The sequence below is a fragment of the Phaenicophaeus curvirostris genome, chromosome 2 (assembly GCF_032191515.1).
Source record: "Phaenicophaeus curvirostris isolate KB17595 chromosome 2, BPBGC_Pcur_1.0, whole genome shotgun sequence".
Taxonomy (NCBI): domain Eukaryota; kingdom Metazoa; phylum Chordata; class Aves; order Cuculiformes; family Cuculidae; genus Phaenicophaeus; species Phaenicophaeus curvirostris.
In genome coordinates this window covers 26,021,663-26,043,647 of record NC_091393.1, presented here as the reverse complement: position 1 = coordinate 26,043,647, position 21,985 = coordinate 26,021,663, and the positions used below count along the sequence as shown (strand labels likewise).

General features: G+C 43.7%; 1 protein-coding gene across 2 annotated transcripts in view; it reads right to left on the bottom strand.

Annotated features, from left to right (window-relative positions):
* The window catches only part of TDRP (testis development related protein), a 31,217-nt gene extending 9,743 nt beyond the window's left edge, over positions 1-21,474 (bottom strand). Inside the window, exons 1-2 of one of the 2 annotated variants that reach the window (XM_069851609.1) lie at positions 21,210-21,461; positions 6,755-6,814 (exon numbers count right to left, since the gene is read on the bottom strand). In XM_069851609.1, coding sequence (XP_069707710.1) covers positions 6,755-6,814; positions 21,210-21,320 — 171 coding nt within the window. In that variant the 5' untranslated portion in view covers positions 21,321-21,461. Of the gene's footprint in view, positions 1-6,754; positions 6,815-21,209 lie in introns of both variants that reach the window. The other variant, XM_069851608.1, reaches the window with a different exon arrangement.
* Positions 21,475-21,985: the final 511 nt, after the last annotated feature.

Sequence of the window (21,985 nt, the reverse complement as noted above, 5' to 3'; positions counted from 1 at the left end):
ACTGGGGTTCGGTCAAAATTTCAGGTTAATAATAACAATCATAGAATGGTTTAGGTTGGAAGGGACCTTAAAGTCCATCCAGTTCCAACCCCCCTGCCATGGGCAGGGATAACTCCGGCCAGACCAGGCTGCTCAAAGCCCCATCCAACCTGGCCTTGAACACCTCCAGGGATGGGGCAGCCACAGCTTCCCTGGGCAACCTGGGCCAGGGCCTCCCCACCCTCATTGAGAAGAATTTCTTCCCAATGACTAATCTAAATCTTCCCCTTCCAATTTAAAGCCATTCCCCCTCATCCTATCACTCCATATCCTTGGAAAAAGCCCCTCCCCCAGCTTTCCTGTAGCCTCTTGCAGTACTGGAGGGCTGCTCTAAGTTCTCCCTGGAGCCTTCTCTTCTCCAGGCTGAACAACCCCAACTCTCTCAGCCTGTCCTCCTAGCAGAGGTGCTCCAGCCCTCAAATTGCCTTTGTGGCCTCCTCTGGACCTGTTCCAACAGTTCTATATCCTTATGTTGGGGATTCCAAAACGGGAGACAGGACTCCAGGTGAAGTCTCACAAGAGAGAAGTAGAGGGGGTAGAATAATGTTATTATTAATAATATAGTGAAATGCCCATAAAAGATTGCAACGAAAAGAGAGCACTATTAAGGGCTAGAATTGTAACATCAGATGTTAGAAAGTCAAAACTGTTAGAGGACCACACTGGATGCTGCAGTCTAGTATTTTTCAAAAACACCAACCAGAAACAAAGCAGAAACTTCTCAAGATGCTATTTTGGAATTCAGTGAAGTAGGATTACAGACTGGTCTCACACCGCTTTGTCTATGAGAGCATAAAGCATGCCTGCTAGAATAGCCATTATTAAAGTTCCTCACATATCTTCCATTTCAGATCATGAAAATCTGTGCAGTACCACGCCCTGGGCAATTACCTAAAAGGACCGGTAGAAATACAATTATACATACCTATTAATCCACTAACTGGCTACTGAACAACCATCCTCATGTCCCAGAAAGCACCTAAAGAGCTCAAGCCCAGAGCACAGATTCTTCCCCTTTAGTAGAGGAAATTCCAGCTTATGAAGTACTTTCTCCACCATGAAAAAGATGCCATTTGATTAGCAGATCTTCTGAAACTGGGCATACAAGTAATCACCTCTGGAACACCATGTAGAGACTGCAGCCTGCATTCTGATCAAACTGTCTGCTGTTTCTCCCTGTTACATCCCTCCGCTTTGCCAGTAGCTCAGCATCGCTGCCCATCTGTCCAACAGATTCCTGGCAAGAATCATAGAATAGTTTGGATTGGAAGGGACTTTAAAGATCATCTAGCTCCAAGCTCAGACACTGCTGCTGAAAAAGGTCAACCCAGTCCATTGCCTGCTTGCATTTTTACTGCCTTCCTTACGTTGTGGTTTCGTACCTGTGTAACGCTGTAGAAAACCAGTTCAACTGACTAAGCCAAAAGAAAGCAAACTCATTTTCTGCATAAGAACCAGCTCATTAAATAATACCAGTCACCAAAGAATGTGGAAGTTAGGGGCAACAGCACCATTTTTGCGGCAGTAACTACTATATTAGCTCAAGCACCATCTATCTCAAAGGTGCAGTCATCCAGTCATCCTCTACTTTCTTCCATACATACAGCTTTATACGCACAGTATGGCTTCCCCAAACTCACCTCCTAAGCTTCACTATTTAAACTCAACCCTTAAAATAAGAGGTTTCTATTTTGTTACCTATATTACTACTGTATAAAAATTGCATATGTTGACTACGATTTTATTTTGTTCAGAAAAAATGGGGAACAAGTATCAACTGACAGTTAACTTTATGAAGTGCCCCAGAAAGGTACAGTTCCTCTTAAACTGGACGTCTCCAACAAAACTGAGGGGTATTACTACCAAAATTATGACTCCAGGGATACAATTTTCCACCACATCAACAATTCTGATCATTTCCATGACTCTCAGCTTCCCACGCTAGGTAAACAGGCAAGAAGTAACAAATGAATAATCAAAGAGTCTAGTGGGAAACAGTAAAGCATCAATAAGACAATTTTTCAATTAATTTTATTGTCAAAGGTAGGTAGCTCATCATTAGAGCTATACCAGAGGGCAAGAAGGTTCATGAAAAATTAGACTAGAAGGCAACAAATCCAGAATATTAACAGTTGAGTATAAACTAAAGAAGTACATCAGTCCTAGAAGAAAAACAAGAAGTACATTGCACAAAAACTATGTAGATATAGATGAACATACACTAAAGAGGAAGACCATGTGTAAATTTAACTGAAAGCAGTTAAATCCATCCATCAGATGAGCATGGTTATTATATATGAACGCAGTATGGGAGGGGAAGAAAGCACAGAATTCGATCAAGTCAAAGAGTAACAGCAAGGACTTGGGACAGTTGAGATACAAGAAAAACAGCTGACATTTCAAAGCAAGAGATGCAAGTACGTTCAAACATTACAGAATCACAGAGTTGTAGGGGCTGGAAGGGACCTTTGGAGTTCATCTAGTCCAACCCTCCTGCTAAAACAGGTTCACCTGTAGCACAAGAGCACATCCAGGAAGGTTCTGAATATCTCCAGAGAAGGAGACTCCACAGCCTCCCTGGGCAGCCTGTCCCAGGGCTCCGTCACCTTCACAGAAAAGAAGTTTTTCCTCATGTTCAGGTGAAACATCTTGTGCTCCAGTTTGCACCCGTTGCCCTCTGCCCCGTCACTGGGCACTGCTGGGAACATCTGGCTCCATCCTCTTGACACCAATCCTTTAGATATTTATGAGCGCTGATAAGGTCCCCTCTCAGAATTCTCTTCTCCACGATAAACAGACACAGGTCTCTCCGCCTTTCCTCAGAAGACAGATGCTCCAGTCCCTTAATAATCTTTGTGGCCCTCCACTGGACTCTCTCCAGTAGTTCCTCGTCTTTCTGGAGCCGGGGAGCCCTGAACTGGGCACAGTACTGCAGACGGGGCCTCGCTAGGGCAGAGCAGAGGGGGAGGATAATCTCCTGGTCAAGTTTCTCTTAATGCATCCCAGGATACCATTGGCCTTCTTGGCCACAAGGGCACAGTGCTGGCTCATTAGCAACTTGTTACCTACCAGAACTCCCAGAGCTGCCTTCCAGCCAGCCAGTCCCTAACCTGTACTGGTAAATGAGGTTATTCCTCTCTAGGTGCAGAACTCTACCATTCCCTTAGCTGAGTTTTATCACGGCTCCTCTCTGCTCAGCTTTCCAGCCTGTCCAGGTCTCACTGGCATTGAGAGTGTCCAAAGGCATCACACCCTCTGGGTGTATCAGCTGCTCTTGCAAATTTGTGCCATCAATAAACTTGCTGAGGGTACATTCTGTCCCCTCATCCAGGTCACTGATGGATATGCTGAATGAAACTGAGCCCAGTACTGACCCCTGGAGAACCAGACAACCCTCTGAGCTCTGCCATCCAGCCAGTTCTCAACCCACCTCACTGTCCTCTCGTCTAACTGACACTTCCTAAGCTCACCTGAGAGGATGGTGTCATATAGACCTATTACCCTTGACTCTAAAAGGGTGTTACTTTATTAATGGCTAAAAGCACTTTTGATAAATTCCAATTAGACTTTTCTACTTCCCAACCGCTTGGCCAGCAGGGCTCTGGAGCACAGAAATCACTCTCTGCAGGCTACAAGAAGACACACGACAATAGCTTAGCAACCAAAAAGAGCAATTACAGGGGATTCTTGCTGTATACCTGCAGTGAGAATCAGCACGTTCAGTGCTGTTGTGTAGTTAAGCAGCTAATCCTTAAAAAGTCACTGCCCAGCATGTATGAAATGAGATTTCCAGAAATTTGTATCTTGGCTAGGTTTGAGCAGACCTTCACAAGAATTTTCACAGCGGATTGACAAGCGGTGAATCAAAACCCTCTGAAGCAGAGGCATTCCACACAACACTGGCAGAACCTTTTAATACATGAAAACAAAAAGAACAGGGTTTACTCTCTTCCTTGATGGAGAAGAAACAATTGTTTTTTCTCCAACTTACCTCCTCCCTCCCCCTGAAAAAAAAAAATCTAAAATAAAAACCTAGAGATGGAATTTTCCACGTAAGTATTCTACAGTTCAATAAAGTTACAACTAAGTGCTTTATAATAAAAAAATGACAGTCAGCCTTAATTAAAGGAGTGTTGTTCCTGCTTTATATGAAACCTCTTAATCATGTGCAAGAATTCAAATAACAAAGTGAAAAAAACACACATCCCTCTCCAAATTTGTCTTCCAGGCATCAAAACGTTGTAGTTGGAGGGAGAGAATTTCTCAACTCAACCAACTGCTGGTGTGCAGACCAACAATTCTATTCTATGGCACATTTGAGCTGGAACTCAAGGATCTGGTCCTAGCAGAATGCTACAACATCTCCAATTTTGTTATTAAAATTATTTGTTTCTCAAAACTCTCTGTCTCTTGTCAAAAGTCAGCCTGACAGCAACTGTAGATTAAGTGTCTGCAACACTTTTCACTCGGAGGTTTGGCACATAGTTGAGAACCCCAAGATGAGCTTTGCAGAGGCCAAAGGGCCAGGTACAGCATGAACACAGATTTCTGCATTTCGTAGAGCACCACTAGAGGGTTCACAGTCCCTCACTTTGAGATGTCATGAGGCTTTTTGACCTGCGATGCCTGCATCTCTGGAAATCTGTGAAGAGGGAACTAGAGCTATTCAGCATTGCAGTTTGTATGAGCAGAAACAAAACGACATTTTCTAACCTACATCTCCAGCCTTTAGAATTTGCTCCCATATTTGTACCTCAGAACTTAGGTCAAAGGCATTCTTCTACAAATGGGCATCAGGACTGCCTCAAAACTCAGGTTTTAAGAGACCAGGGAAGCTGTTTCCCAAAAGCGCCGACACACCCTTCATCCACTGCCCTTTTCTTCAAGAAATTTGTTGGTTTTCACCATACTGCTTCAACACAGAGACTGTTTTATTCATGACATGAGCATCCTGAAAAGGCCACGTAGATAATTCACCAGGCTTTTACTAACATACGAAAGATTCTGGAACTTCTGAAATATCACTGTACTGACAGCTTCCAAAACGGCCAAATAAAACACAGGAGTGCCTTCAGAAACAACAATAAAGAAAAGGTAGATGAGAAGGATAAGGTGCCTTTTTTTCCACCATTTTTAAGACAAGAGGGCTTTACTTTAAAATACAAAAATACTGCAGTGCAGTGGTTTGCCTGGGGGATTTTTTTTAAAAAAATAGTCAAAACACACACTTAGCAAGCCCTCCTGAATGACTAAGTATGGAACAAAAATGTTTCAATATGAAATACATAAAGATTCTTTGCCTAAACACTCATCGCATGGCATAAACAGTAATTTGTTTTTCCCCCCAAAAGAATAATACACTTGTTCTAGAAAGCAGAAAAAAAGCATAGTATGATCCGACTTCTACGTTCGGTGAAAATCATGCTCCGTCTGAAGTAGAACAAAAAGAAGTAACAGACAGATGTTCAGTTTATACATATTAATGTAAAGTATCCTATTACACTAACGAACCTGTTTTAAAATGGGTTTTTCTATACCTACGGAATTTCAAAACAAACTCTAGCATACCATAACTTCTAAGTTCTTTCACCTTCTACTAATGTATTTTAAAAATATTTTAAAAAGATTCTTGGACATATATCAAGGTAAAAAAATTAACATGTATGCCTACATTTCTTTTCTGAAAGACATACAAGATAAAGACCTTAACCTCTTGTGGTAAGGCAGCCAGATGAGCTACATAGAATAGAATAAATAATTGAAGTCTCTTTCCATGTTTTCATTACCCGTCATACCTAAAATATGGTGTTTCTTTAGATTCACTTCAGCTATTACTGTCACATCTTATTTTCATTTTATGTTTTAAGCATCCTGGCCTGTACCACAACCAGCATGCCCAGCAGGATCAGGGAAGTGATTCTGTCCCTGCACTTGTCATTGATGAGGCTGCACCTCAAATCTTGAGTTCAGTTTTGGGACCCTCACTGCAAGGAAGACATTGAGGTCCTAGAGCACATCCAGAGAAAAGCAACAAAGCTGGTGAAGGGGCTGGAGAACAAGTCTTGTGAGGAGTGGCTGAGAGAGCTGGGGTTGTTTAGCCTGGAGAAAAGAAGGCCAAAGGGAGACCTTATCACTGTCTATAACTGCCCGAAAGGAGGTTGTAGCGAGGTGGTGTTGATCTCTTCTCACAAGTGACAGGTGACAGGACAAGAAGGAATGGCTTCAAGTTGCAACGGGGGAGGTTCAGATTGGACATCAGGAAAAATTTCTTCACTGAAAGGTTTATCAGGCACTGGCAGAGGCTGCCCAGGGAGGTGGTGGAGTCCCCCATCCCTGGAGGTGTTTAAAAGATGGGGAGATGAGGTGCTCAGGTATCTGGTTTAGTAGTATCAACATGTATGGTTGGACTCTATGATCTCAAAGGTGTTTTCCAATGAAGCAATTCTATGATTCTATCTATCACATGCAAGAAAGACAATTGATGCCTTCCCCTGCCCATTGATGAAAGGAAATAACGTAGCTTTCTACCTAATACTGCACTGCTAAAATTACTTCAATGAGAACCCTATGACCAAGGACCCTAAGTAAAATCATCAATGAGGTACATTAATATCCCTAATCAGGCTGTACATGAAAAACAGGTGACTTCCTAACATATAGTGACTGAAATACATATGCTATGAAACATTACACTTTCAAAGAACAGGTTATTTACCTTTGTTGCAAGTTGTGACACTGAAGATGAAACTTCATCATGAAGAAACTGGTCTTTATTCTCAAAAAAGAAAGGATAAAGATAAAAGGCCCACAGTCAGTTTTGGTTTGACAATTAGCAGTGACACATTTTAAAGTATTCATAAATGCTTTTATTCTATTCAGCCCATCATTAAAAAAGAAATGAACAAAACACAATCACAATGCAAAAATAAAAGACCAATACTAAAATTAAGAAATGTGAACAAAACTGCACTGGGAGTCATGAAAAATGCTGCACCAAGTGTAAAAAAACTAAATCAAGCCTTTACAGAACCAAACCCACCAATTTAAAATGTAATTTGATTCTTAATAATTGTGTCTGTATTTTTTTTTCATTGGATATACATTGATTTTCTGAATATCACACTTGGTGATGGTCTATGCAGTGTCCGTAGGCTGGGGGAGAGGAACGTCCCGAGATTATTTCCTCCTTCACATTAAAAGCACTACATTTCCTTTCCTCAAAGATAGACTTTTGCCCGCATTGCTTCCTCCTGCATATATAACAGGAAAACCAGGGATGCTAGTGGAGGTAATTCAGTAGGGTAGCATTTCTGTCAGCCTCTGAAGTCAGCTGGTGTTTTCATTTCAGGCCATCCTGTTACTGTCACAGAATGCTTTGGGTTGGAAGGGACACTTCCCACTAGGTCACGTTGCTCAAAGCCTCATCCAGCCTTGAACACCTCAGATGGGACAACTCAGATTAGTGTTACGAGCACTTTACAGGCCAAAGAAACACACAGAAAGTGAGGCATAGTGTACAGGAATTATGTCATTTTAGCTGCCTTCAGTCTGTGTTTTAATGAGAAAAATGTTGCTTTTTTTTTCCTTTGCCCTATATGTAACTCCACAAACAGTCCTCCAGTACAAAAGCAGCACAGCTACCTATAAATTAAATTCTTTAACTCAAATTCGAAGAAAGAAAAAATTATAAGAGAGTGGTTTGTGGAAAGTGTCTTTGAATTGGCAGTTTCACAGAATCCCCTGTATTCACTTTGGTCCATTCTTTGCTTATGTAATCCAGATATTGTTTCAAAATCAAATTTATCAACTTCTTTTTCAACTAAGGAAATGCTAAGGAGTTGATATGCACTTTACTCTAAACCAAAAATTATGCCTACAGAGCAACTCCACAAGCACGTTTCCCAAGACGCAGAAAACACGCAGTATTCCAGCTCCTACACTGTACCAAAGACCTACCTCGTTTTGCTAAGAGCATCAGAAAGAGGTGAGAAAGCTGGCAGGAGAAGTGTTAGGTACTTCTAGTCACGTGGGGGGCCCAGATGCACCAACTTCATTTTGAGAGACCACCTTCAAATCCCATGCATTTTTTTGTTATAGTAATTTTTTATTATTTTTAAATATTTACCTTTATTTATTTGCCTACTAATGTTTCCATTCACTTTAAAGGCAATACTTTATATTATACAAGGGACAAGGATGAAGTTAGGAGCATTTCTAGAACCAGTATGAAGACCATCACACCATAGTTTAATAACAACTCCATGTTAAAATAGATTTGTAGATGGATAGCTTTACTTGTTGAGGCAGAACACAGCCAGGAACTCCTATTACCATCCAAAATGAGATTATTACTTCCTGTGGATCTTAATAAGTTAAATAACTTCTAGATTTTAGTTAGCTGTCTTTAACACAGGAGGATACCACTGTAGATTGTACACCAAAAAATGATAAAGTAAGGATTGAAATGAAATCCAATTACTTTTTTCCCTTTCTTTCTCCTTATTTTCTTTCATTTCCTTTTAAAGGAATCATTGGCAATGTTTTAAATGGAAATGCCACACATACCATTTCACGAGTTTCCTTGTTTCTCCTCAACACTCTCGGCTATCAAACCCTTGGGTGAGGTTTCAAAACCTTAGAGTTAACATGACAGCATCTCTGCTTGGACACAGAGTGCAAGCTAGCAAAATGTCATCTGATATATCTGAAATGTTACCAAAAAGAAAAAAAAATAAAAATAACTAGGACTAGAAAAGCCTCAAGGAGAAGTATGGTAAGAAGAGAAATTATCTCAGGCATCCAGAGCTGGCAGAGCTACCAGTTTCAACAACCAACAAGTTCTTGTTCTTGTCTCCTGAAAAAACAAGACACTGTTAGCACCTTCTCTAGAAATAACACCTCTTTTAATTCCTCCAGCTCTCCAAATATCTTAAGAAGGATAATGAAAATATAAAAGTGTATAAAGAAACTTAAATGTTCTACTTCAGAGAAAAGGTGGAAGCATGAAGGCACACAGCGTCTAGGAAGCCAGAGAACAAAGCAGCAAGAGCACAAAGCAACTTTCACAATTCAAGTTGTTGGGGGAAAACCGAGAGATGCAATGAACATCTCACATGAGAGAAAGTCAGCATAATAAAATGTGAATACCACTGTTGATAAATGATCTAATTCACAATAAATAGTAGGTAAGGGGTATCTATTTGCTTCTTTTAAAGTCTGACAACTAGGGCCGTGTTTCTGTGTTAACAGAGGGCTACTACTCAGAAAGAGAAGAGGTGCTACCTCATGAAGGATGAGACAGCAGTTTGCAGTAACTATGCTCATGCAGCCGAGGCTGATGGGGAGAAAACAACAGAAAGTTAAAAGATATAAAATACAAGCATTAAAAGATATGAAACACTCAAGAAAGCAACTGGTGAGAAGCTAAGAACTAAAATACATTTTCTGGGGGGTGGAAGACCTTATCACTCTCTACAGCTACCTGAAAGGAGGTTGTAGGGAGGCAAGTATCAGTCCCTCCCAATTAACAAGCAACAGGACAAGAGGAAATGGCCTTAAGTTGTGCCAGGGAAGGTTTAGATGGGGTACTAGGAATTTTTTCACCAAAAGGGTGAAGCATTTGAGCAGGCTGCTCAGGGAAGTGGTTGAGTCACCATCCCTGAAGATATTCAAAAGGCATGTAGATATGACACTTAGGGACATGGTTTGGTGGACTTGAGAGTGTTAAGTTCATGGTTGGACTTGATGATCTTAAAGGGTCTTTTCCAACCTAAATGATTCTATAACTCTTAACTATCCGCAGTACCCTTTGGACAACTGTGTTGTGCCTGTGATGTCCATCCGTACATCCCATGTGCTCGCAGTAACTCGATTGAAACTGGCCAGCAGGTTTGAATCTAGCAGTCTCAAAGAGATGAGATTTCATAGAACCATACGTGAGTTTGGGTCGGAAGGGACCTTAAAGATCACTCAGTTCCAACCCCCACTGCAGGGACACCTCCCACTGGATCTGGCTGCTCAAGGCCCATCCAACCTGGCCTTGAACACCTCCAGGGATGGGGCAGCCACAAATCCATTGCTCGGGAAAGCAAAGAGAAGTAGACAAACACCCTATGACAGGAAAAGACAACAAGAGGAGTATGTGTGGGGGTTCAGAGCCAGCTTTGTCCCACATCATGGGGAGGGAACGGCACACTGTGCAGTTTGGATGGGTTGTGAAGTTAAAAAATGACAGAGGGAGAGAGGAGAGCAGTGCCACCACTGGGGAGAACCAAGGAGAAAAGATGAGAAGTCATACACAGTCCATCTTCACTTGTTATCCACGGGATAACCGGTGTTTTTCAGTGATACACACACTCTTTCAGTGATACACCCCTCTTCTGATTCAGGGCTACTTTTGATACCATTCAGAGACCAGGGAGAGCCTACAATGTGAGTTTTCCTGTTTTCTTTAGGGGACAAGATACTGTACAGCAGATAGAGAGAAGACAGGCTTTCTTTATCATGCTGTGTAACACATGCTGACACTGAACACACAGAAATTATTCCCGTGTATTTTAACCTGGGCAGTTTACAGTTACAACAATCCATTTTTTGCTTTAATTTGAAAGAAAAAATGGACCACACTGTAGTATTTGTTAACTAACAGGCAACTAAATGCTAACACTAGTGAGAAATGCTGACCAGCAACTTGAATAGCCTTCCAGTTCTGGCAGGGAAAGGTTGGTGTGCTCGGTGTGTTTTCCTAAGGAAACAAGTGCCCTTTTGTTGGACATGCTGCAAACCATAAGGTACTCAAGGGATTAATTCAACCAGCACACAAACCTTTTTGTGCCGAGATCAAAATTGTAATCTACTTCCCTCAGCTTCCTTTGTGGTAAAGTAATTAATTAGTCTCTTTAGATCATTCACTTTCATAACTCAGGCCAAGATGAGGAATGCTGGACATCAAAGAGTTAAGGCAAATAAAAGCACCATCTCACCCCACATGCCCTTCTTTTGCTCTAGTACATAAAATGGTATATTATCGATTTTCTCTACCCAGTAGTGGAACCTTCCTATCGTACACACACGCCAGCTGTCAAAGCCAAGCACACATAAGAGTAAACAAGCTATTATTAAAAGAATAGGTCCTTTTGGTGTACATTCTTATCCTTCTACTGACCTAATACATCCCCTCTGCCCACCATCACATCTCAGCAAGGCCTGAACGCAATTGCTAGTCTAGGTTATCACGCCAGTAACTGCAAATCAGATAATGAACCACAAATGTGTAATTTAAGTGGAAAAAAAAAAAGATGCAAACAAACAGCACCTCAAGAGATATACTCCAGCGTGGAATTAAACACAAGTCTCAGTATTCCACAACCCCCACTAAATAATTTAGTGATAGGAGAGGGGAAGCTTAAAAACAATATTTAAAAATCACTCAGGAAATCACAAACCTGGAAGTTAACCTCTGAAGTTGGAAAGATTCCCAAAACACTGATTACAAACCAAACAGTTGAATAACTATATACACACAGCCTGAGCAGAAACAGTCAGCATGGATTCGGAAAAGGAGATCACACCCCCAGATCACCATCCTGAAATACAGCTAACAGAAACAGTTCCCTCCGGTTTGGGCAGGATTTTGCTGTAACATCAAATGAAACAAACAAGGCTAAAGCTGATTATTAATGCTTGAATTACTCTGCTTATCTAATTTTAGAACTGAATCAAAAACCAACGCAAAATGCACCCAAACACGGGTAAGAAGAAAGTCATTAGCAGAAAATCAGAGGCATTGGACCCCATTTTCTTTGTCACACCTATAATATATATGTGGAAAAATCAATACATGGAGGACAACACTATGAGGACAGGCTGAGAGAGTTGGGGTTGTTCAGCCTGGAGAAGAGGAAGGCTCTGGGGAGACCTTAGAGTGACTTTCCAGTACCCGAAGGGGCTACAGGAAAGCTGGGGAGGGACTGTTTACAAGGGCATGGAGTAACAGGACTAGAGGCAATGGCTTTAAATTGGAAGGGGAAAGATTTAGATTAGATATTGGGAAGAAATTCTTCACAGGTTGTCCAGGGAAGCTGCGGCTGCCCCATCCCTGGAGGTGTTCAAGGCCAGGTTGGATGGGGCTTGGAGCAGCTGGATCCAGTGGGAGGTGTCCCTGCCTGTGGCACAGGGGTTGGAACTGCATGACCTTGAAGGTCCCTTCCAACCCAACCCATTCTATGATTGTATGATATATTCTCTCAGAGCCATGAAATTGAGCTAACAGCGCTCAACTGCAAATGGGTACTGAAATAACCATACTATTTTCGACATTTTTTTTTTTTTTAACACAGCTGAAAAATAAAGCTGAACTGTACCTGAACACTCACATGAAACTGAAAATGCCCTTTCAGGAAAACAAGGTCTGCAATTTCAATAAATAAAGACTGCATTACTCAGTCATACATAGCTTCCTTCTGGGACACAGGCTACGTGTTCTGCAGTCATAACTCCCATGCTGAATCGTGAATTGCCTCTGCTTCTTTCTGGCAGAGGCAGCCCAGATGGAGATCAAGATCATTTCATTAGTCTTGTCCATATTCCATCTACTGATAGAGCTCAGTATTCCATTTGTACGGCCCTAAAGCAAGTGATTGAACCAACTCTGCCATCTGGGCAGGCAGTGCAAATTGAAAATTTCCTATTAATATCACCAATGAAAAATAATAACCTAGGCATTTCTAGAGCCTGTTCATGCTCAACAGTAATTCAGTACTTTAAACTCATTTTTCTCTTCTATAAAAAATCCTTTTCCATACCAGATTGCTTACTACTCTTAGAAAAACATCTACAATATAACAATAAAGCATTGTGATTAAATAGTGACAGTCCCTCCTATCCTGCAAATTTCCTCTGACAGTCTTTGGTAAAACTGAAAATACCTTGTCCATAAAGAAAAGGAAAATATAAAAAACTAAGGATGTTAAAGAATTATATCTTCATCTCCTGATATATTTAGCAGCCAATGCTAATCTTAAAACGTGCCTCTAAAATACAATTCATCAGATCATTTCTAGAAGAACTTCTTTCAGTCTGCTGACCTTAGAAAGCCCAGGTGACTACTTCAAGTACAGCACACAACCCATCCAATATATTTAGAAACACTTCCACGTTCTAGGTCCCAGTCTTCTGTACCTACCTAGTCACCAGACCAACCAGAAGATGAAAAATAGTTTTCCTATGTTTTTCACTTTTCAAATTATTTTTAATACTGAATAAATTAAAATTAAGATGATGTTCTTTCCTCCAGCATCCACAGTTGTCAAGAACCTGTTTAGCACAACCACAAACTCCATTTCACCTAACCACTTCAGTTATTGCTTCATATTCCTTTACATTTTAAAACAGAATCCCTAAATTTTTACTGTCAGTTGATAGAAATGGCCTAACTTACCAGAGAAGACTAATTTCAGAATGTAAATATTTACATTAGAATACTTTTGTAGTTCTGCATTTTATTGGCATTACAGAAACATTAGAACATCAGATTCCTGTGCCATCAGGTTTTAAATCAGTACACGAGGTCATTCTATCAATTGTTCACACATTGTGCATCTCCATAGTAAGTGGTTATAATATATTAGTCAGACTTTGCTTCTCTGAAACGTATTTTGAAGTGCACTATTCAAGATGAAACACCTTAAAAATATGAGGAAAAAACTCAGCTTATCAACAATTTAGCTTTGCCCAATTTGCAATTTTTAAATACACCTCAAGAAATCAAAAGAGCTGTATTTGTCAAGATGAAAATGCCATCAGTGTCAAAGCTAAAACAAAATCAGAAGTAATCAATTTTACTTCATTGCTGCGACAATTCAAATACTCCACTAAAGTTTTCAATTTTGATACTTCTGACTGGCAAACCTGTACGTTATTTTTAAGAACTTTTCCATGCTAACAGTTGGTATTTGCTTTTTTTTCTAATCCAAAGAAACAACACAATGGATGCTAATTGACAGTAGCTGACATACAGGTTTTTTTTCAGTCATAGTGCTTCCAATGAAACAACTTATCTTTAAAAAAGCTCTTGCATGAGTAATGGCAATATTTTCATAGCATAGTTTCCACAAAGCAGGTTGAACACATTATTTTTGGTTACAGTGTTCACCAGCACATACAACACCTCCTTTTGACAGGTGGCTTTCATCAGTACTTGGGGTAGGCACACAGAACCATCCCAGAGCTCCTTACAAAGAACCTTTTTGGAAATGTACCTCTGATGACAGAGCTGAAAGACAGTGTATCTGGTAAAGTGTCCAGCAACTTCTAATAACTCTGTTTACATTATGGGTGTCTTCACACAATCTGGCAAAGAGCTTCTATAAAAGCAAGTGAAAAAAATAGAAACCTATTTTCCAAGTAAAGAATTAAACAGATTAAATGATTGGGCAGCCTGATCTAGTGGGAGGTGTCCCTGCCCATCGCAGCAGGATTGGAACTAGATGATCTTTAAGGTCCCTTCCAACCCAAACTATTCTATCATCGTATGATTAATTCTTTCTCAAAAATCAATCTACTTGAGTTTTTATATTAATGGTAGCAAATCCAGCACTGCTAGGAGAGCATGGCTCCAGAAACCTCGCAAAACCCAATGAAGATGCAACAAATAGCTTAAGGAATGTGGATCTCGAAACAGTGATGTGGAGAAGATAGTAGCTTTGTAGATCAGTGAAAGGGGATAGTTCTGTACTGGGCTAGAGGTGAGGAAACTGAGACAACTGGAGCCAGTAAAGCTGGACTGGCTCAAGGAAAGATAAGTGATAAAAATGACAAACAGGGGAGAGGAAGAGGATGTACTAAGAAAAATCTTGAAAGCAAGGACAGAGATTTAAATGTTAATGTCCCAAAACACAGGGAAGCCAGCTGAAGAAACGGAAACTGAAGGATGAGGAGGACTTAAACTTCATGCCATAAGCAATGTTGATATCAGCAATGGGGTTTGCGGGCCGTAGGGGAGGACGAAACGCAGCACAGGTATTAGAAGCTGCAGAGGAAATAATCACCATCAGGATGGGAAGTGAGGGTCTGCACAAGGATTTCGGCTGTCTAGACAGAAAGAAAAATAATAATTAAAAGAAAGCAGATCCAGACTTCAGTGAGGAAGCATCAGTACGGTATCAGACACAAGCTCCCCTTCTGCACAATAGATAAAAAACACTGACGACCAAAAAATGGATACTGATGTCGTCTATAGTGGGAGACCTACCAGACAATACGTGCTTTGTAGGACTTCTGAGAGTCAGAATAAACCAACTGAGAGCAGGTAAGAGGCAAGAAGCAGTCATTTACACCGTTTACACAATTTACATGATTTACACTGTCATCTTTGCACAGCTGACCCAGATCAGGTGATCTGGGTCAGCTGTGTAAAGATGACAGTGTAAATCAGAAAGCAAAGCAGCTCAGAAAAATGAAAGGGATTAAAAAAAGCAAGCCGAAAGCCCCAAAAGACAGCGTCAGCTCAGTGAGCTCCAAAGCGATTGTGAGAAAGAACCTCATCGTGAGAAGGACCCACTCAAGAAGCTACTGAAAGATGAATGTGACAAGAAGGAGGAAAAGCAAGAAAGGTAAGCTAAGGGAGGGCTCGGGAATGTCTTCGCTGTCAGTCCCACAATCTAATGTTCAAGAACAATGACAGAATACAGGTGATGGATTTTAGCCAGGAAAACGTCACTGAAATATCACAACAACCAGCCTGCTGAAAGGACAACAACAAGCTAGCAGAGAGGAGAAGGTATGAAGGAATTATAAGAGTACTGCAGGCAAAGCCTGAGACAGGCTGAAATGGTTAGAAAGTGAAAGGAAGGCATTAGCTGGATTAACACTGCTTTATTTTTTAATTAAAAATACCCTTACTCAATGTATTAACAGAAAGAACACAATGCTGCTCAGCTCCCACCCATTCCTGCAGGGCCTGGCTGAGTTCGCCTCATTCCGAGATGAAAGCCGGTATTAAAATCGTACCAGAGACTTAAACATCTTCATTAAAACAGGTAACTAAAAATTCCATACAGCCAACTTTAACACATCCAGTGAGCAAGTCAAAACAAAAATCTGCACAAAACGTGGGTTTGCACATATTCTCTTCGAACATAACAAAAAAGTGCAGTCGGGGAGAACAGATTGAGGCTAAGGATCTGAAATATTCTTCCAGGAAAGATAAAGCTGCAGCAGATAATATAGGTCGCCCATCTGCTACCCTAATATATAGATGGATTTTAAAGTCGAGAGCCACTTTACGTCAGAGTTACATGGGGTATTGACACAGCATCGATATCTGTGAAGATGGATTAGATGATAGGGAGCTTGGATCTAGGAGAACTTAAGCACGGCTGCCAAAGTATTGCCTTCCAGAAGTCGAAACCCAACATTTTTCCCTTTCCAAAAATATAACTACATTTTGAAACATAATGACTAGATTACAAACTGAATGCACGCTTGGCATCCATCACTGTACATTTTTAGCATATTTTGAGAGACACACAAAAGCACATTTTATGCATGTGCATTTTTTACGTGTTAAGTTGCCTTTGTGTATTAACTGTAACTTTAGCCAACAGAGCACCTTCGTCGCATAAATTACAAGTATTTACGCTTCAAAGCATAATTTAAAATTAACTTCTAAGATTCGGTCTAAAAGTGTCTAATCTAAAAATAATATACAATAATCCACACATTTATTTACACAAGTACTGCTTCAAAATGTACTTGTCTTTCTTATTTAAAATAGTAAGGTGTTTCCTGAGATAAGTGTTAACAATTCAAAGTACTTGAACCTAAAAAGACTTTTTACATTCAAATAAATCCACAAGAAACTTTTGCTAACAGGTGGCCAGAGGCTGACAATTCCCTCCCACTGCAATTTTCATGTTCTGAAATTTGCTTTTGTTCTCCCCTGGAACAAAATCAAACCATTCTGTAGTCCACAAAACCAGAACTGTCAAAACTTCTCTTTTAGATCAAACTAAGCTTTTCTATTTAAGAGCTATGAACTACTACAAATTCAAAGGTTTGCTTGAGTAAACCCTGTCCAGGCTTCCATATCTAAGTAGAACAATTAAAATTTATGTAAAGTAAAAGAGTTTTGGGTTTGTGTTTTGGTTTTTTTTAAATTATAGTAGCCTAATTCTTTGCTGCTGTCTGCTCCTGCAATGTCCTAATTACTAGGTTGCACCAAGTAAGAACTCCTTCATCCTTTCTTAGCTTTGAAGAAACAATATATAGCATCAAGGTTTCATTACACTGGAACACTTTCAACCTGATCCGTTTTAATAACACAGATGTGACTACCAGTTTCTTTGCTTTGAAGTAAGAAGTTTCAGAATTATTTATAGCATGAATGGTTGAAGCTTAAGGATGTTCTTCCCGCTTGCCCCTTAAAAATGAAAATAAATACAAAAGATAGGTGTTGGGGAAAACAACACATCATAAATCACAGTCAAAATATGATGCCTACAGTTTGTCTTCTATCAAATGACTATATCAGAAAAGAATTAAGAGGAAATTCAATCTAAGAATAAACTCATTCATGAAATCTAATGCTCTTAATTTATTAAAAAGCACTCCAATTATCTAGATTTAGGCCCACAAGACAAAAAAAATTAGGGAAGTCCTGGATTCTTCTCTTCTTGATGAGGAGACCATTCACATCTTAAGCAGGCTGTACCATGACCACTTAAATGGAGCAGAGGCTGAGGAGACGTTCTCATACACAGCCAAGGTACCACAAAAACTGCCCCTGTGACTCCTGGAAGTCACATTGTCCTGCAAAGTAAGGGCTTTGGGCAATGCCAGTCTGGGCACAGCAGCAAAGTGCAGTTCATTAGCAAATGCCCCTACATATTACTGGATTTCACTCCCTTGCAATCACGTTACTGGGAGCAAAACCAGGTTCTGATTGAAACATCAAAAGTGCCAAAGACTAAAAGCAAGGTCCTTGAACCAGATCAGCTCTAACAAGCTTAACAAGCACAGTCAATTACCTCAAGCTTTTTCTTGACATCTGTGTAAGCCAAGTTTTAGACATTCTGTACCTATGGCAGATTTAGAAGCTGCCTCTGATGGGTCATGAGAATTACAATGTTAATCAAGCGGTCACAGTTTTCCATATAGTCTATCCTTCATTTAATGGAACATAAACCCTAAAATTATTACATTTAAATGCTTTTGGGGGAGGTCAGGTGTTTTTTCCTCAGTTGTAAAATCTTCTTGATTTTAACAGCCAAAACAACCCAGAGCTCTTCGCTCCAGTTTCTGTGCCAAGCTACGCTACAGCCTCAATCACTTTTCAGAATCCTCTGTCTTCAAGAACATTTCAGAGTTGTCAGGATATACGCCTTAAGAATCATCATCTGCCTGGGAGACTAAGGTCAGGAGCCTCAGAGGGGGCTTGGTCCATTCGTGGTAGAGAAAGAGAAGCCCTGAACCATCAGTGGGATTTACTGTGAGCTTTTGGTGACCTTTGGTGCTACAAGAGGGTTTCAGAAGCTAAGCCAGCCTAGGAGAGCTGTGGATAGCAGAAGCCATCGTCTGAGGATAGAAACTGTAGGAGGGAGAGGTTAGATGTTGTATGAGAGGTTGAGAGAGACGCTTCAGGTCGCCTCCAACCCTTGAAGGGGGTCTCCAGAATTAATATCTGTCCTTCCGCTCTTGTAGAAGACCCTAGTCATCCATATGCATCTCCAGAGCTGCTGTCAAACAAGTAGCAAGGGCTAGGGCTCCTCTGTTCACCGAGCAGGGAAAGGAAAAGGCAAGGCTGAACCAGGGAGCAGACTGGTGATTTTGGCTACTGGAACATGGAGGGAATAACTGCTGCGACTGGCAGAGGCTGCTCTTCAGCAGTAGCCATGCAGGTTAACAACCCTTAGCAGTTCTCGACTCAAGAAGAAGGCAGATTATCCAGATACACTCCAGCTCTTCCAGCAAGACAGCCACAGGGTGGGAAGTCGGGTGGAGCATTGTGCCTTCTTTTGAGCACAAACCTCAACACTTGGCAGCCCCAGCCAAGCGCTTGCTTTAGAATCATAGAATCCCCAGGTTGTAAAAGACCCACCCATCATCGAGCCCAACCAGTTAGATAGGCAGGTCCCCCACAACCTCTGGAACAACACCTACAGAAACTCAGTGGTGGCTGAAGATCAGTTCAGCAACAAAGCAGTATGGGGCCAACAGGCTTCCGAGCTGGATCGATGCCCAATTGTTATCAAGTTTTGGAAAGTTAAGTCAACAAACATTCTTTTATTTGTTTTGCCAGACACTCAACTGATACCCTTCCTTTCAGGTTGCATTAGTTAAGCAATCAGTACTTCGAGAAGGTCACTGATGGCATTTAACTTATCATTTAACAATGAAAGCTTTCAAGTGAGTTAGCGGCTACTTAAAGATAACCAACTACAAGCAATCCTGCTAAAGCCCCGGGCATCTGCAAATGATGATTATGTCCTTACAAACAACTGTTTAATGGGCTGAGCTTCACCTTAACAGAGGGGTAGCAGTGCCCCTGCCCAGGGGTATCCTCAGCTACAAAGCCACTGGAATGAAGGACAGCAAATCCCAGGATTCATGGAATGGTTTGGGTTGGAAGGGACCTTACAGATCACCCAGTTCCAAGCCCCCTGCTACGGGCAGGGACACCTCCCACCAGATCAGGCTGCTCATCCAACCTGGCCTTGAACACCTCCAGGGTTGGGGCACCCCCGGCTTCCCTGGACAAGCTGTTCCAGTGCCTCACCACCCGCAGCACGAAGAGCCTCTTCCCAACGTCTAATCCAAGTCTTTGCCTTTAAATTAGAAGGGGATTCCCCCTTGTCCTATCACTCCATGCTCTTGTAAAAAGCCCCTCCCCGGCTTTCTTGCAGCCCCTTCAGGTACTGGAAGGTGACTTTAAGGTCTCCCTGGAGCCTCCTCTTCCCCAGGTTAAACAACTCCAACTCCCTCAGCCTGCTCCCACAGCAGAGGTGCTCCAGCCCTCAGATCATCGCCGTGGCCTCCTCTGGACCCGTTCCAACTGCTCCACATCCCTCTTACGTTGGGGATTCTGGAACTGGACACAGCAGCGATCCAGCGGGAGGTGCCCCTGCCCAAGGCAGGGGTGGGACTGGATGGGCTTTAAGGTCCCTTCCAAGCCAAACTGTTTTATGATTCTGTGACTCCAGGTTGGGTCTCACGAGAGGGGGAGAGATCGCTGGAAGCGAGAGCAGTCAGCACCCCCCAAAAAATACGGGTGACAGCCACACGGCTGGCGCGAACACCCCCTTCTCCAGCCCGAAGCACATCCCGGAGTGGGAAAAGTGATTACTCATCGCTGCTAGAGAGCAGGGAGCCGGGAGGGAGAGCAGGGAGCCGGGAGGGAGAGCAGGGAGCCGGGAGGGAGAGCAGGGAGCCGGGAGGGAGAGCAGGGAGCCGGGAGGGAGAGCAGGGAGCCGGGGAATAGCAGGGGAGAGAGGGCAAGGGAGCAGGGCTGAGGGAGAAGGGAGAGGGGGGAGCGGGGCTGAGGGAGAAGAAGGGAGAGGGGGGAGCGGGGCTGAGGGAGAAGAAGGGAGAGGGGGGAGCGGGGCTGAGGGAGAAGAAGGGAGAGGGGGGAGCGGGGCTGAGGGAGAAGAAGGGAGAGGGGGGAGCGGGGCTGAGGGAGAAGAAGGGAGAGGGGGGAGCGGGGCTGAGGGAGAAGAAGGGAGAGGGGGGAGCGGGGCTGAGGGAGAAGAAGGGAGAGGGGGGAGCGGGGCTGAGGGAGAAGAAGGGAGAGGGGGGAGCGGGGCTGAGGGAGAAGGGAGAGGGGGGAGCGGGGCTGAGGGAGAAGGGAGAGGGGGGAGCGGGGCTGAGGGAGAAGAAGGGAGAGGGGGGAGCGGGGCTGAGGGAGAAGGGAGGGGGGGGAGCGGGACTGAGGGAGAAGAAGGGAGGGGGGGAGCGGGGCTGAGGGAGAAGAAGGGAGAGGGAGGAGCGGGGCTGAGAGACAAGAACGGAGGGGAGCGGGGCTGAGGGACAGGAACAAGCAGGTGAAGGCGCAGAGCAGGCAGGGGATGGATGCGGGCAGGGGGAGCAGAGCTACGAGCAGGGAGAGCTGGGGAGAAGGAGGGGAGCACAGCACGAGGACCCGACCCTCAATCCCCTCCCCCGGTCCCCGCTCGTACCTGGGGGGCGGCGAAGGCGGCGGCGGGCTGGGGAGCCCCGCGGGGACGCGTTTCCTCGTCCTCGGGCGAATCGTCCAGCAGAACTTTGCTGCTCTTGTTGAGCTTCCACATGGCGGGGCGGGGGGGCGGCCGGGACTGGTGTTCGGGGGGTGGGGGGAAGGGATAAGCGGCTCCCGGCGGGAGCGAGCGCTGCCTCCCCGGCTGGGCTGGGCTGTCACCCCGCCGGGGGCTCCCGGGGCGGGAGGCGGGGAGAGAGGGAGGGCGGGGCGATGCCGGGCGGCACCGGGAGCCCCCGGCGGCGGCGGCTGCGGGGCGGGCCGGGGGCGGGGGCGCCGCTCCTCACCTGCCGCCTCGCCCCGCCGCGCCCGCCGCCATCTTGGCGGGGCGGAGCCGGGAGGGGGCGTGGCTACGGGGACGAAGGGGGCGGGGCCACCGCTGAGGAGGGGGCGCGGCTTAAGGGGGGCGGGGTCACAGGGAGGGGGGGTGCCCGCCGAGAAGGGGTAGGGGACCTTAAAAGGGGGCGTGGCTTTTGCGTGGTGGGCGTGGCTAAACGAGGGGGCGTGGTCACGGGGCAAGGACGCCGGTGCTGAGGCGGAGTCACACGTGGGCGTGGGCACACGAGGGGGCGGGGCTAGTGTGGGGGCACGGGAAGGGGCGGGGCCACGGGAGGGAGAGCAGCAGGGGGCGGGGCTTTGGTGAAGGGGCGTGGCCAAAGAGAGGGGGCGGGGCTATCTCGTCACCATGGAAACCAGTGGGGCATCACCCACCCCACCCCC